At 41.7% G+C, this 13,451-nt stretch overlaps 1 protein-coding gene across 2 annotated transcripts in view; it reads right to left on the bottom strand.

Annotated features, from left to right (window-relative positions):
- The window catches only part of SIDT1 (SID1 transmembrane family, member 1), a 155,158-nt gene that overhangs the window by 81,233 nt on the left and 60,474 nt on the right, over window positions 1–13,451 (bottom strand). For both annotated transcript variants that reach the window (XM_006884279.1, XM_006884280.1), the window contains exon 4: window positions 3,628–3,673. In XM_006884279.1, coding sequence (XP_006884341.1) covers window positions 3,628–3,673 — 46 coding nt within the window. The remainder of the gene's footprint in view (window positions 1–3,627; window positions 3,674–13,451) is intronic.

Raw genomic sequence — 13,451 nt, forward strand, 5'->3', positions numbered from 1 at the left:
TTTTTTAAAAATTATTATGAGAAATGTTGGATAACAAGATAGTTGATTAGAGAGGGGCAGGTTTATGTGGTTTTGTGAAAGCACCTAATGAATCCTTTACCTTAAATCAAAGTACTACCACATTTCTTCATCTAAATAACCTAGGTGAGTTTTGTTTTGTTTTTTTAGGTGAATTTTTAAGAATGGAAAATCCTTCCTGCAATTAAAGAGGACACAAAACAGACACAAACATATGGACTATTTAACAGTAAATGAAGACATTTACAGGTACTGAAGACTTTTTTATTTTATTAGTTTGTTTTCATGTATATTTTGAGGATCCTTGGTAACATACTGGGCAACATTTTGAACTGCTAACCGAAAAGGTTGGCAGCTTGAATGCATCATCCACTCCTCAGGTTGTGTCCACTGTCCTTAGTAACTAGTGCTTTCTAAATAGTTTTTGAACTATTCACTTACTCATTGCTGTTCAGTGGGACCTATTCATAGCTGATGCTCCACTTGGTTTCTGAGGCTCTAAATCACATGGGAGGAGATTATCAATCTATCTCCAAAGGAGGTGGTGAGTTCACACCACCACGGATGAATGGTCTTTAAGACAGCAGTGCAATACTCCCTTTATATTATGCCACCAGTGCTCCTTTCTTGAATTAAATGGCCAAAAAATGTTGAGGGCAATGGACCATGGGCCCTCTGCGGTCACTGGGTGGCAGTATTCATTCGTTGCCGAGACTTCAACTGAAAAAGGAAATTTGACCCTATGTGATGTGTGGGAACTGTCTGGCGTAGGTTTTGGAAAGTTGATTGCATACGTCTCTTCTCAAGTTTGTGTTCAATTACAGCTCATTGGGAGCTTGAAATTAACTACGTCAGAAATTAACTACACTGCAGAAATGGGCAAACGTTACAAATTAGGGCTTTCTTTTGGAGAAGCAGCTGTTAAATATTTACTAGCACACTAATCATTGTAATGATTTATAACAATGCCCCTATAATGTTAACTCTAAAAGTGAAAATTAAGTATTCATATATTATTAAAAGTAAACAGTAAGTAGCCATTTATGATCACAGCTATATTACAGTATGTAGCAGATTTAAATAATATCAGGACCTTAATAAAACTGTTTTCAACTTGCATGGGTGAAATTATTCGTAGGGAGTGGTGCAGCTAAACCAAAAGGCATGCTTCTCTGGTGGTTTGAAGCCACCAGCCACTCTGAGGGAGAAAGATGGATAATTTACTCCCGTGCAATTGATAATCCTGGAAACTCACTGGAGGGTCTGTTTGGGGTTTTGGGGTTTGAGATAACTTTATTGCACACTGAACAACAACAAATCACTAAGTCCATGTACTATTAACAGCACAGCTTCTGGGCTTTACTTGCTGTTGCATGGCAACCAGAAGTGGGACAGACACTAGGCCAGACAGGACAAGGAGGTTGTGCACTGGCCAAGGGCCCAGGGCCACCCATTCCTACCCCAGCAGAGCCCTTAGCCTGTCACCCCTTCCAGAAAGCCAGAAGTTTAGGAGCTCTCCATCTAAGTGTATTTGCAAAGGGAACCCTAAAAGCATCTATGAGTGGATGAGACGAGGTTGACCAAAGCAGCAGAGGCCTCTGACAGTGGGCAGACAAGAGGGAGACCAGGGGCGGCACCACTGTCACACACAGAAGCCAGACCTACGGGACTGACATACAGAGCAAGCAGGTTACATACAGGCAGTGTCTCTTGGCACCTGTTTCACATAACCCCAAACAAGGCATCACAAGATAAAGACACAAGAGAGCTCAGTGGGCGATGTAAACCTCTTAGCCCAGCTGCTTTTTTCAAAATATTTGCAAGTACAGCAGAGCTGTTGTTGTTGTTGTTGTTGTTATGTGCTGTCGAGTCGTTTGCGACTCATAGAGACCCTATGTACAACAGCCCTAAACCCTGCTCCTGCTCTATCCTCTGCCAATCGCACTGCCTGACACACCCATCCTGATTACCCCAGTCACTGAATCAATCCTCCTCATAGAGGGACTGTCCCTCCACTACCAAGTGTAATGTCCCTCTCCAAGGACCTCTCCCTCCTTACAACATGTCCAAAGTATGCCAGACAAAGCCCCAGAATCCTTGCTTCCAAGGAATAGCCTGATTCAACCCTCTCTAGGATGAATCTGTTTGTTTTCTTGGCAGTCCATGATACATTCAATACTCTTCTCCAGCACCACAGCTCAAAAGCATCAATTCTTCTATAGAGCTACAAAGTGTAAAAAGCCTACGTATTCACTGCTTGCTCTTTTTTTATACAACTGCTTTTGTTTTGCATCTTTTCACACAGCCTGCTAGCCCCGGAGGGGTTTGGTGTCCCTCCTTAGAATGGGTGAAGGCATAAGGAAAAAAAAAAAGAAAAGAAAACCCAAGGCCATTAGTGTCCCACCACATGTCCAGGCTCTGATCATAGGTGGATGGTCAGGCACCAGGAAGCACTAAGGGCCTATTTGTCCTCCTCCTTCAGGGAGCCGCCATGCAAGAGCAGGCTAAGAGACCCTCAGGGCATACACGGCCAAGTCATGGTCTGGCAGAGAGAAAAGGGACACTGGGGTGCTGTGTCAGTGGAGGTGAGGAATTTCTCATACTGACAGCAATGTCAGAACAAGGGGCTCAAACAGGGATGGGGGACACTATTTTCAAAACAAAATCTCTAGATATGTGTGTACATTCCCCCTTCCCGCCAGCTGTACACAAGTAGAAAAAGATGCTGCAATGTCTCCAGGATGGACCACCGCTTCTAGTTCCACACGCGACGCTTGCAGTGCTCAGCAGTGTTGCACTGGGATGCCGTCTCTATGTTCTGGCAGCAGTAGCTCAGGCCTGGAGGGTCAGTTTTGAGTCGGGTGCAACTCAATGCAATCGGTTTTGAGAGTTTATTGGGAAAAAACAATTCTTTTTATAAACTGGAAAAAGGGAGCTCTGGTGGCTTAGTGCTAAAGTGTTGTGCTGCCAACACAAAGGCACAGAGTTTGAATCCAACAGTAGTTCCAAGGGAGAAACATAGGCAGTCTCTTCCTATGTGATTTACAGCCTGCCAGAGGGCCAGGTGTGTGTCGGTTGCAACTCTATGGTACATGACAACAATGACATTACAGAAGAAATTTATTCATTATGCCCTTAACATCATAGAAATGACAAATCTGTCTTATTTTCTAGTATTATTTCCATGTCCGTTAAATATCTGTCTATCTCCTTAGTGTTGGCCTTCGACTCCTCTTACCCACTTTAAGCTCCATGAGGGTAAATGTTGCCCCTGCCCCTTCTTCACTGTTGTATCTTTAGCACCCAGGACAGTCTAACTCAGTGCTTAGCACATAGTAGGCACACCACATGCTGAGGAAAAGATGAACCAAGACATGCCTATAAAAAAATATTCTATCTTCCATTTCAAATCAGTTATAGGTGGTTAAAGTTAAAGGTTGTGTTAAAAATTCCAGGGCATGAATAACATTCCAAAGATACATGTATCTCAGGCTGTAAAAAATCAACCACATATTGACTGTACCTGTCATCATGGCTTTTGTTTTTGTTTTTTCCCCCCATAATACCCAACAGATCAAATGATAATAACTCTTGGAATTCTTAACTTACCTGAGGTTGAGAAGGACTGGCAGTGAAGGGAAAGGCAACATTTGTCCTGGGAAATGTAAACAAGACAAGGAATAGAAAAGCAAGTGAGAAAAGCTAGAGTTAGGAAGCAATAATTATTTATTTAAAAGAAAGTCATCTTAAACTATTAAAGAAAAGTCATCTTAAACTAGAAACAAGGAAAGCCTTATCTTTTATGAAGGGAGTTCTGGTTGTTGAATTGACAAATTTCATGAGGACTGTGGTGTTAGCCTAAAGTTGGCTGGTTTAGTCATTATCTTAGCCCCTTTAGTCTCCAACTACCTTAATTGCAGACACGTGATCTTGCAAATCAGCAACAGCTGGAGGGTCAATATAAGAGAGCACTCTTCATACCGAGTGGATGTGTGAAAATACTAACATGGAAGCCGCAGCATCCAGCAGCATCCAGCAGCATCCAGCCTGGCCCACTACTCTCTAGTTTTTATGAAAAAAACAGCTTGCATACCTGAAGTCATGTGAGTCATTCCCCAGATAAACCTGAGTCTCTATAGGACCCTCTAGCAAACTGTTTTACCAAACCCAAAAGACCATAGAGAATTTGGGGAATGGAGCCACAGATGGAACTGTTAATAGCAGATATTATGGATTTATATAGGTGAATGAGCATTTATGAGTATGTTGACCTGACACTTCTGATTAATAGTGTGTTATTAACTGTAGTACATAGTATAAATAAAAACAGGGACTAAGTTGTTTCAACTCTCAAGAAGGATGTACACGAAGAAGGAGGTCCTTTTTTAAATGCCCTTAAATATCCATGAAGTCAACTATGGAAGTAAGTACTTGGCTTAGATATGTGTAGTAACGTCTAACTTTAGACTCTCCTGAGATTTTACTATTAAGCACAGGGCTGAAGTATCAAAGGGACTGGAAAAGTGAAGAAAAATAGACTTGAGGTCTCTTTGGGAAATGCAGGTAATACTGAAGAAATATGGATGTGTCCAGGTTATAAGACCTTTAAAAACAAAACAAAAGGCATGGTGAACAGGCAATTGCTCTAGGGTTAGAAGTTCTCATCAATTTTGTGTCTGCTCCAGAGATTCCCTGGCCTGAGTGAAAGCCTCGAAGCCTGGTGAGGCCTGGGGGACAGGAGTTTTTCTTCTAGTCTCCTAGCGTGGGGCCTGACATCAGCTGTTGCACAGACAATCTGAGGCCTTATCTCATCTAGGTTGCTATGTCTGGGGAATGAACAGGATACTGATTTCCTTGGCTAGCAGTATGTTCTTGTTGTTGTTAGATGCCTTTGAGTCAACTATGGCTCATGGCAACTGTATAAACAACATATCTGAACCTTGCCCTGTCATGAGCTGTTCTTACAATCTCCATCATGCTACAGTCATTGTGCCAATCCATCTTGGTGAGGGTCATCCGCTCTTTTCCTGACCCTCCACCTTTCCCGCCAAGATGCCTTTTTTCCAAAGACTGGCTCCTCCCTCTAACCTGACCAAAGTAGCATTCTGGCAATATAGGCAGCGCGATCTTTCTAGGAACAGTTTTCACTGGCCAGAAATTTGAGTTTTTTTTAAAGATCCTCTTGCCCTTTGAATTCTAGCTGTAAAACTGAGCTTATAGACAGAGAAAGGACATTTTAATTTTTTTAGAAACTTGTTCTTCCTGTTTTATTTGCTACTATTAAGCATACACGCTTTGAAAACAGTTTTCTTTAATTCTGAAGTACTTAAGTTCTTTCTGTGTCACAGTCAATACCATTGTGTGCAAAATAAACATCACATCAATTGTAGATGAAACCACATACGTTCCACTTCCTTCCACTTGTGATTTTTAGAGGGGAGAGGGTTTATTTTCTTAAGGATCGTTAACCAGCAGAACAAAGCTAGTTGAGACTCGTATTCACCTTTCACTTTAGAAAAAGGGAGTACATAATTTTCATCTTTCAAACACTGGAATAAATGTGTTGGGTTTTGTTTTTTTTTTTAAATAAACATGAGGGACTAAAGAACAGTTTTACTTCCTTGTTTGGATAGTGTAAGGAGAAAAAGAAAGCAAAAGAACAGATGGGACCAAGAGAAATAGGGGTGTGGATAAAGAAGACAGGAAAACAGTGGCAAAGTGAAGCCATGGAGAAGGTATAGAGGAAGAAGTCATGCAGACACGGAAGTAGGAAACGGGGAAAATACGGGGAAAATACAGGGGACAAAGAGAGGTGGAAAGAAACGATCATTTTGTTTGGTAACATTAATTACAACGTTGTTGTTATGTGCCTTTGAAATGGAACCTCCTCATAGCTGCCACTCCAGCAGGTTTTTTAAAAGCTGTAAATTGCCTGGGAGGAGATTTCCTATCTTTATCCTGCAGAGCAGGTGGTGGATTCCAACTGCCTGCCTTTGGCTTGGCAGTGTTTACTCCTTGCCACTAGGCCACCAGAATGCCTTTAATTAAAATAGCAGTCATCATACTTCCTCCTTGTAAATCTCATTTCTGCTGACTCTCCTAATCCCACCTCTTCTGCTGTCTGGGCTTTATTTGGGCTATTGAGTGTCTTCCTGGCATTGCTGTGCACCTTCTAGGCCTGTCTGGTGTGTGACTGAAAGTTGAGCCTTGGGAGTAAGCTTAGTTCTAGGTTCCAAGGGTGACTAAGGGCCATAGTCTTGGAAAACTCCCTCTTTATTAAAACTCCTGTCATAGGATATGATTGCCAGCTGGGCTTCTACCCTTGACTATCCCCAAGTACCTCCAAAAGATCAAAATGCATTCTGATCCCACCCTATGTCTCATTGTCAGAAAAACTACCAGATCTCTATTGCATGTTAAAGGTCATCTTAGATTCTTCCCTTTTTATCACTTCCACATTTCATTGATCACCAACTCCTGCTGTTTCTATTCATATAAAATTAATCTGTATGCAGCTGAGTTACCTGCCCTTTATTTGTATCACTTTTGTACAATGTAGCACAAAATTACTACAGCAAACTGAAAAGTAACTGCAATCTTTACCATAGTCTTCCTGGAAACATCAAAGGACAGTGATATAGTATGATATATGGCAAAATGGTCTAAAAGTCCCTTCACTCACCCATTTCTTCAAAATACCTACTACATCCTTACAGTTTGGGGAATGAGCTCTCATTCATACAATCCTCCCCAAAACGTTATCTTTAAACCCTATCTCTGGCTTTTACTTGCTCTGCATTATTATTACCTATTCTGTCTTGGAGGAAATGTAACCAGAGTGCTCCTTAGAGGCAAGGACGGTGATTCTTCATCTCACATACTTTGGGCATGTGATCAAGAGGGACTTGGTATTGTGTACCATTGAGTCAAAACCGACCCAGAGCTGACCCTCCAGTGCATTTTCAAAGGTAGTTAACTGTCTGGGGGTGGGGAGATTGTCCATCCTTCTCCAGTGGAGCAGCTGGTGGCCTCAAACTGTGTGCTTTTGGGATTGCAATGCAGCTTCTTGCCACTGGGCCACCAGAGCTTCCTTCAAGAAGGACTGTTGTTGTTAAGTGCCATTGAGTCACTTTTGATTCATAGTGACCCTATGTACAACAGCCCTAAACTCTACTCTGTCCTGTGCCAATCACACTGTCTCTGACACACCCATCCCGATTATCCCAGTCACTAAATCAATCCACCTCATAGAGGTCCTTCCCTCCTGCGCTATCCCTCCACCCTACCAAGCATGATGTCCGTCTCCAAGGACCGCTCCCTCCTTACAACATGTCCAAAGTATGTTAGATGGAGCCTTAGAATCCTTGCCTCCAAGGAGCAGCCTGGTTTAGCCCTTTCCAGGATGAATCTGTTTGTTTTCCTAGCAGTCCATGGTACCCTCAATACTCTTCTCCAGCACCACAGCTCAAAGGCACCAATTCTCCTTCTATCCTCCTTAGTTATTGTCCAACTCTGATGCATAACAAGTGATAGCAAAGACCATGGCCTGTATCAGATGTACCTTAGTCTCCAGAGAGACACCATTGCTTTTCAGTACTTTGGAGAGGTCCCTAACAGCAGACTTTCCAATCGCAATACGTCTTTTAATTTCCTGGCTGCTGGTGCCAAGAGTGTTGACTGTGGAGCCAAGCAAACTAAAGCTGTGAACAATCTCAATCTCTTCACCGTCCATCCTGATGCTGTCAACTGGCCCAGTGGTGAGAATCTTTGTCTTCTTGATATTGAGCCTCAATCCGTATTGAAGCCTGCAGTCCTTGACCTCTGCAGCAAGCACTTCAGGTCCTCCTCACTTTCAGCAAGCAGGGTTGTGTCATCTGCATATCGCAGACTGTTGATAGATCTTCCACCAATCTTGACTCCACATTCCTCCTTATAGAGCTCAGCCTCCTGGATAATCTGTTCTGCATACAGGTTGAAAAGGTATGGAGACAGGACACATCCTTGGCGTACGCCCTTCCCAATTTTGAACCATGCTGTGTTTCCTTGCTCTGTTCTGACGACTGCATCTTGGTCCAAGTATAGGTTTCGCATTAGCATGATCAAGTGTTCTGGGATTCCTATTCTTCTCAGAGTCAGCCACAGTTTGTTATGATCCACACAGTCAAATGCCTTTGCATAGTCACTGAAACACAGATATACATTCCTCTGGTATTCCCTGCTTTCAGCCAAGATCCATCTAACATTAGCTACAATATCCCTAGTACCACGACCCCTTCTAAACCCAGCTTGGACTTCGGGCAGTTCTCTGCTGATGTGCTGTTCCAGTCATTTTTGGATAATCTTCAGTAAAATCTTGCTTGCACGTGAAATTAATGATATTGTTCTATAGTTTCCATACTCTGTTGGGTCACCCTTCTTTGGCATGGGAACAAATATAGATCTCTTCCAGTCAGTTGGCCAAGTGGTTGTTCTCCAGATTTCTTGGCACAACTTGGTGAGCACATCCAGGGCAGCATCTGTTAGCTGAAATATGTCAATTGGTATACCATCTATTCCTGGAGCCTTATTTTTTGCTATTTCCTTCAAAGCAGCTTGAACTTCTTCCTTCATCACTATAGGCTCTTGCTCATATGTTGTTTCATGAAATTCTTCTGTGTCTGCCAATTCCTTCCGATACAGTGACTCAGTACATTTTTTCCATCTTCTTTTAATACTTCCTGGATCACTAGTCCTAGGAAAGTAGCATCATTCTGGGAAAGGAGGAAAGTTAGAGAAAGAGAGGAAGACTCTCAACAAGATGGTTTGACACAGGCATGTTGGCGATTGTGAGGATGGTACATGATCAGGCAGGGTTCAGATCTGCTGTTCATGGGATCACTCTGAGTTGTAGCCAACTCAATAGCACACAACAACAGCAACAGCAACAACATCCTGTCAGCTTCCATTAACCTTTCTCTGATTTTCATAAATGCTTAACTTGTACCTTTCTTCCTTAGTTCTTAATTTACCTTTCTACCTATTGTATCTACAGAATAAAAATCTCAAGATCCTTACTTAGAAGTTTGTTATTGTTTACAGTCGAGTTGGATCTGACCCATAGTTGACTCTCAAGTGAGTTTTCAGAGGCAGTTAACCGCATGGGAAGATATTGTCCAGATGAGGTCAGAGATTGTGAATGTTTATATAGGATTATATTCTAGGTTCCTGTTAAGTTTGTAAATCATCCTGTGTGCATTACTTAACTCCTTTTTCTTCCTTAAAATGTCTTTTTTGTTGTTGTTGCTGACCTATATTCCATTTCTTAAAATGGGTATTTTTCTCTACTGAAATAACTTTCCATTGGTCACCTTTTTAAATGATTTTCCCTCTCAGATTCACTTTTCATACTGCCTGTAAAGTGTCTTCTGAAAAGTAGGCCTGGTTATATTATTCTCTTGTGTAAAATCTTTAGTAGTTCTCATAAACTGGAAGGTTAAGTCTAAGTTGCCTGATTCAGCGGAGAGTGTCAACTTTTGTACTACCCAAGGACTCCAGGAAATACCCAGAACAGGAAGACTTACAGAGACAGAATATAGATCAGAGGTTACCAGAGGCTCACTAAGAAGGAAACAGAGTCATGGCCCAAGACTTCAAGGAACGGGTGCTGCCTGCTTCTCTCACCATATTTCAGGTCATTCCTCTCTACCACCATATGTGCTAGTCTCCTGCTAAGCTTCTAGTTTAGTCTGCCAAGGGTAACTGGACTTCTCTCCTAAGCATTCTGTACTTCATACTCAGGATGTCCCAAAGTGAACTCATATCTTTCTTCTTCAAAATGTTCATTTTCTCTTAATGACATCACCATCTACCATGTCATATAAAAGAGCATGTCCTCCTTGATTCTCTCATGTCCCTTACTCTTTATAAACAACCACCAAATTTGTTCTACCTGCCTAGAGTCTTCAATTCACCTCATTACTTATTATTATCTTGACTACTAAGTTAAATTCATAATTTAAAAAAAAAGTTAAATATTCCTTAATTTTTTTATTCCTGGCACCACTACCACAATATACAGGGCAATAAACCTGATGTAATGAAAAGAAAAAGAAAAAGCTACAACAGATAAAAGCCCTCAGGATAGAACATCTAATTGACACAACATTGCATTAATCAAAAGCTACAATTTTTGCAGACTATGGCTTATGACAGTCCTGAACAAGAAGGGTTTCCTATTTAAGTTCCTGCAGTAACTTTTCTGACTGTGGATCTTCGTTCCTTCTGTGGCAGATTTTTCAGTTCCTCTAATGCATTTGGGACGATTGTCTCAAAGTAACCTGCAGGTTTTCTGACAACTCCTCAGTCTCTCTCCTGCTAAGAACTGTAGCCCCATGCTGTTGAATTTTTAGAACCTTCTCTATCATATCCACCACTTCCACCACCAGATCCATAACCACCACTATAAGGACTGCTCAAGCTTCTTCTACTAAAACTGCCCCCTTTCTTGGGTTCATAATTTGACTGCAGTTATCCACTATAATTTCCAAAATCATTATCGTTTCCACCACCACCATGGTTACCCTGCCAAAGTTTCCTCCTTCATTGTAACCATCATATCCTCTACCACCGCCACCATATCCACCACCTTGGTTTCTATATCCTGGCCACCACCACCACAGCCCCCTCTACTACTATAACCAGGGCCACTGCTGTAATTGCCACCATCACCTCCAAATCCATTGTAACCACCATCTCCTCCATAACCACCTCTGCTGCCATCACCTCCTCCACTACAGCCTCCTCTTCTACCAAAATTTCCACCACAGCCAAAGTTCCATCCACCACCTCCAAAGTTTGCTCCATGACCCATAAAGTTCCCAGATCTACCTCCCTGACCTCCCTGTGATCCAGCAGACTGCATCTCCTGCTTAGACAGGGCCTTTATCCACTTCACAATTGTGCCCATTAATAGTGTGATATTTCTGAACAACAATTTTATCAACTGTGTCATGATCATAAAGTTACAAAAGCAAATCCTCTCTTTTTCCCACTCTGCTTGTCTTCTATAACTTCTATGGTTTCTATTTTGCCATATTTTTCAAAGTAGTCTCTCCAACAAAAATTTTCTTCACTGTTAGATGGCACCAGGCTTTACAGAATCCTCTTTAGAAATGGCTTTCTTTGGTTCCACTGCATGCCCATCAACCATGTGTGGTCACGCACACATCACTGCATCTACCTCTTCAATGCAAGAGTAAGTCACAAAACCAAAGCCCCTGGAATGTTTTGACTGGAGGTCTCTCATCACCACATAATCTGTAAGTATACTCCATTTCTCAAAATATTCTCTTAAACCATCTGTAGTTTCAAAGCTCAGACCACTGATAACCAGTTTCCCTAACAGCTCTGGTTGTATTGGATCATGACCTAACCCCACCCTCACCCCCCTCACAGCGACGGCCAGAGTCGGGCTGGGGCAATAGGGCAGCAGTTTTGCCTCCAATTTGAGACCAGACTCGCCTCTCCCTAAATTAATACTTTCTCTGCATCCTTTTCTGTCTCCTTCAAATTCATTCTCCATATAGCAATTACAATTTAATCAATTGCGTACATTTCTTAATGCTCTGTAGAAGTCTCTTCTACCCTACTTTCACGTGTCTCTCTGTTCCTTGTTGCCTGCACCTTCATACTCCAACAGCATCAGGTCTTTGGGGACTGGACTCTGAGGAAATGGTTGGTGATAAAGTTGTGTGTGTGTGTGTGTGTGTGTGTGTGTAGAGGAATCAGAAGATAAATAAATGGTAGGATTTGGTGTTTGTTTTGTTTCTTGTTTTGTGCCATCGTCGAGTCAATAGCTCTGAGCTCTGCTCTATCCTGAGCCAATCTCACTCTGAAAAACCTACTCTAATTACTTTAATCATTGTTTCAATCATCTCATTTGGGGTTTTCCTCTTTAATGCTATCCCTTGACCCTTCCAAATTATATCTTTTTCCAATGACTGGTCCCTCCTGGCTATATGCCCAAAGTATTTGAGATGAAATCTCAAAATCCTTGCCTCCAAGAAGCAGCTTGATTTCATCCTCTGCAGGATAGACTTGTTAGTTCTCTTGGTGGTCCATGATACATTCAAGACTCCTCTCTAGCACCACAACTCAAAAGCATCAATTCTTCTTCTGTCATCCTTAGTCATTGTCCAGCTCTCTGATGCATAGCAAGTAATTGTGAAGACCATGGCCTGGATTAGGCACACCTTAGATTGACATCCTTGATTTTCAGCAGTCTGGAGAAGTCCCTGAAAGCAGACTTTTCTCGTGCAATTCGTCTTTTGATTTCTTGACTCTTGGTGCCAAGAGTGTTGATTGTAAAACCAAGCAATCTGAAATTGTTAAAAATTTCTTCTCCAAACAGCAAGATGCTGCCAATTGGCCCAGTGGTGAAAATCTTTGTTTTCTTGATGTTGAATTTTTATGCTTTTAAAAAAGTTGGAATTAAGTCAAATTCTTCATAGATATGAGAAATGTATTTATGTAAGTGGGAGGATATTGAATGTTGTTGTTGCATCCTGTCACGTAGAGCCGACCCACAGCTGACCGTCTGGCAGGGTATCCCTCCCAAATTCATGTCTATCTGCATTCTCAAAATGTAACTTTATTTAGAAACAGGGTCTTTGCAGATATAATTATGGACAGGGATTCAATCCTACTAGATCAGGGTGGACCCTAAATCCAATGAAAAAATGCCTTTATCAGAGACAGAAAGGGGCACACAGAAGCACAAAGAAGGCGATGTGAAGATGGAAGCACAGATTGAGGGAATACATCTACAAACCATGGAATAACAAGTATTGGTGGCAACCACCATTATCTAGAAGACAGGAAGGGAATAGTCTCTTCTTCAAAGCCTCCAAAAGGAGTGTTGTGCTTAAACTCTTGTCTCCTAAACTGAGAGAGAATGCACTTCTACTCTATTAAGTCACCAGTTGGTAGTAATTATGACATTGTTGTTAGGTGCTGCCGAGTTGACTCTGGCTCCTTGTGCCTTATGAACAACCTAGTGAAACCTTGCTCAAACCTCCATCATCCTGATAAGCTATTATTATGTACATTGTTGCTGTCACCCGGTCAATCCATCTCACTGAGGGTCTTTCTGTCTTTTGCTCACCTTTCCAAACATGATGTGTGCTTTTCCAAGTATTGTCCCCTCCTGACAACCTGCCCACAGTATGTGAGACTCAGCATCACAATCTTTGATTCCAGGAAAATAATACACTGAACATAATAATTGAGAGTTTTAAAACAGAAAAGTGGAAATTACATCTATTCTTGATTCCACCCCCTCCCCATCTCCAACCTTTACGAAGTTGGACAAATCACTTAACTTTTGTAGGTATTAGTTTACTCATCTGTGAAAATAGTGTGGGTGAACTAGTTGATTTCTTTCTTTTTTTTTTTTT

Source organism: Elephantulus edwardii, unplaced genomic scaffold (genome assembly GCF_000299155.1).
Source record: "Elephantulus edwardii isolate Elephantulus edwardi_28Jun2011 unplaced genomic scaffold, EleEdw1.0 scaffold00032, whole genome shotgun sequence".
In the NCBI taxonomy this organism is placed as follows: domain Eukaryota; kingdom Metazoa; phylum Chordata; class Mammalia; order Macroscelidea; family Macroscelididae; genus Elephantulus; species Elephantulus edwardii.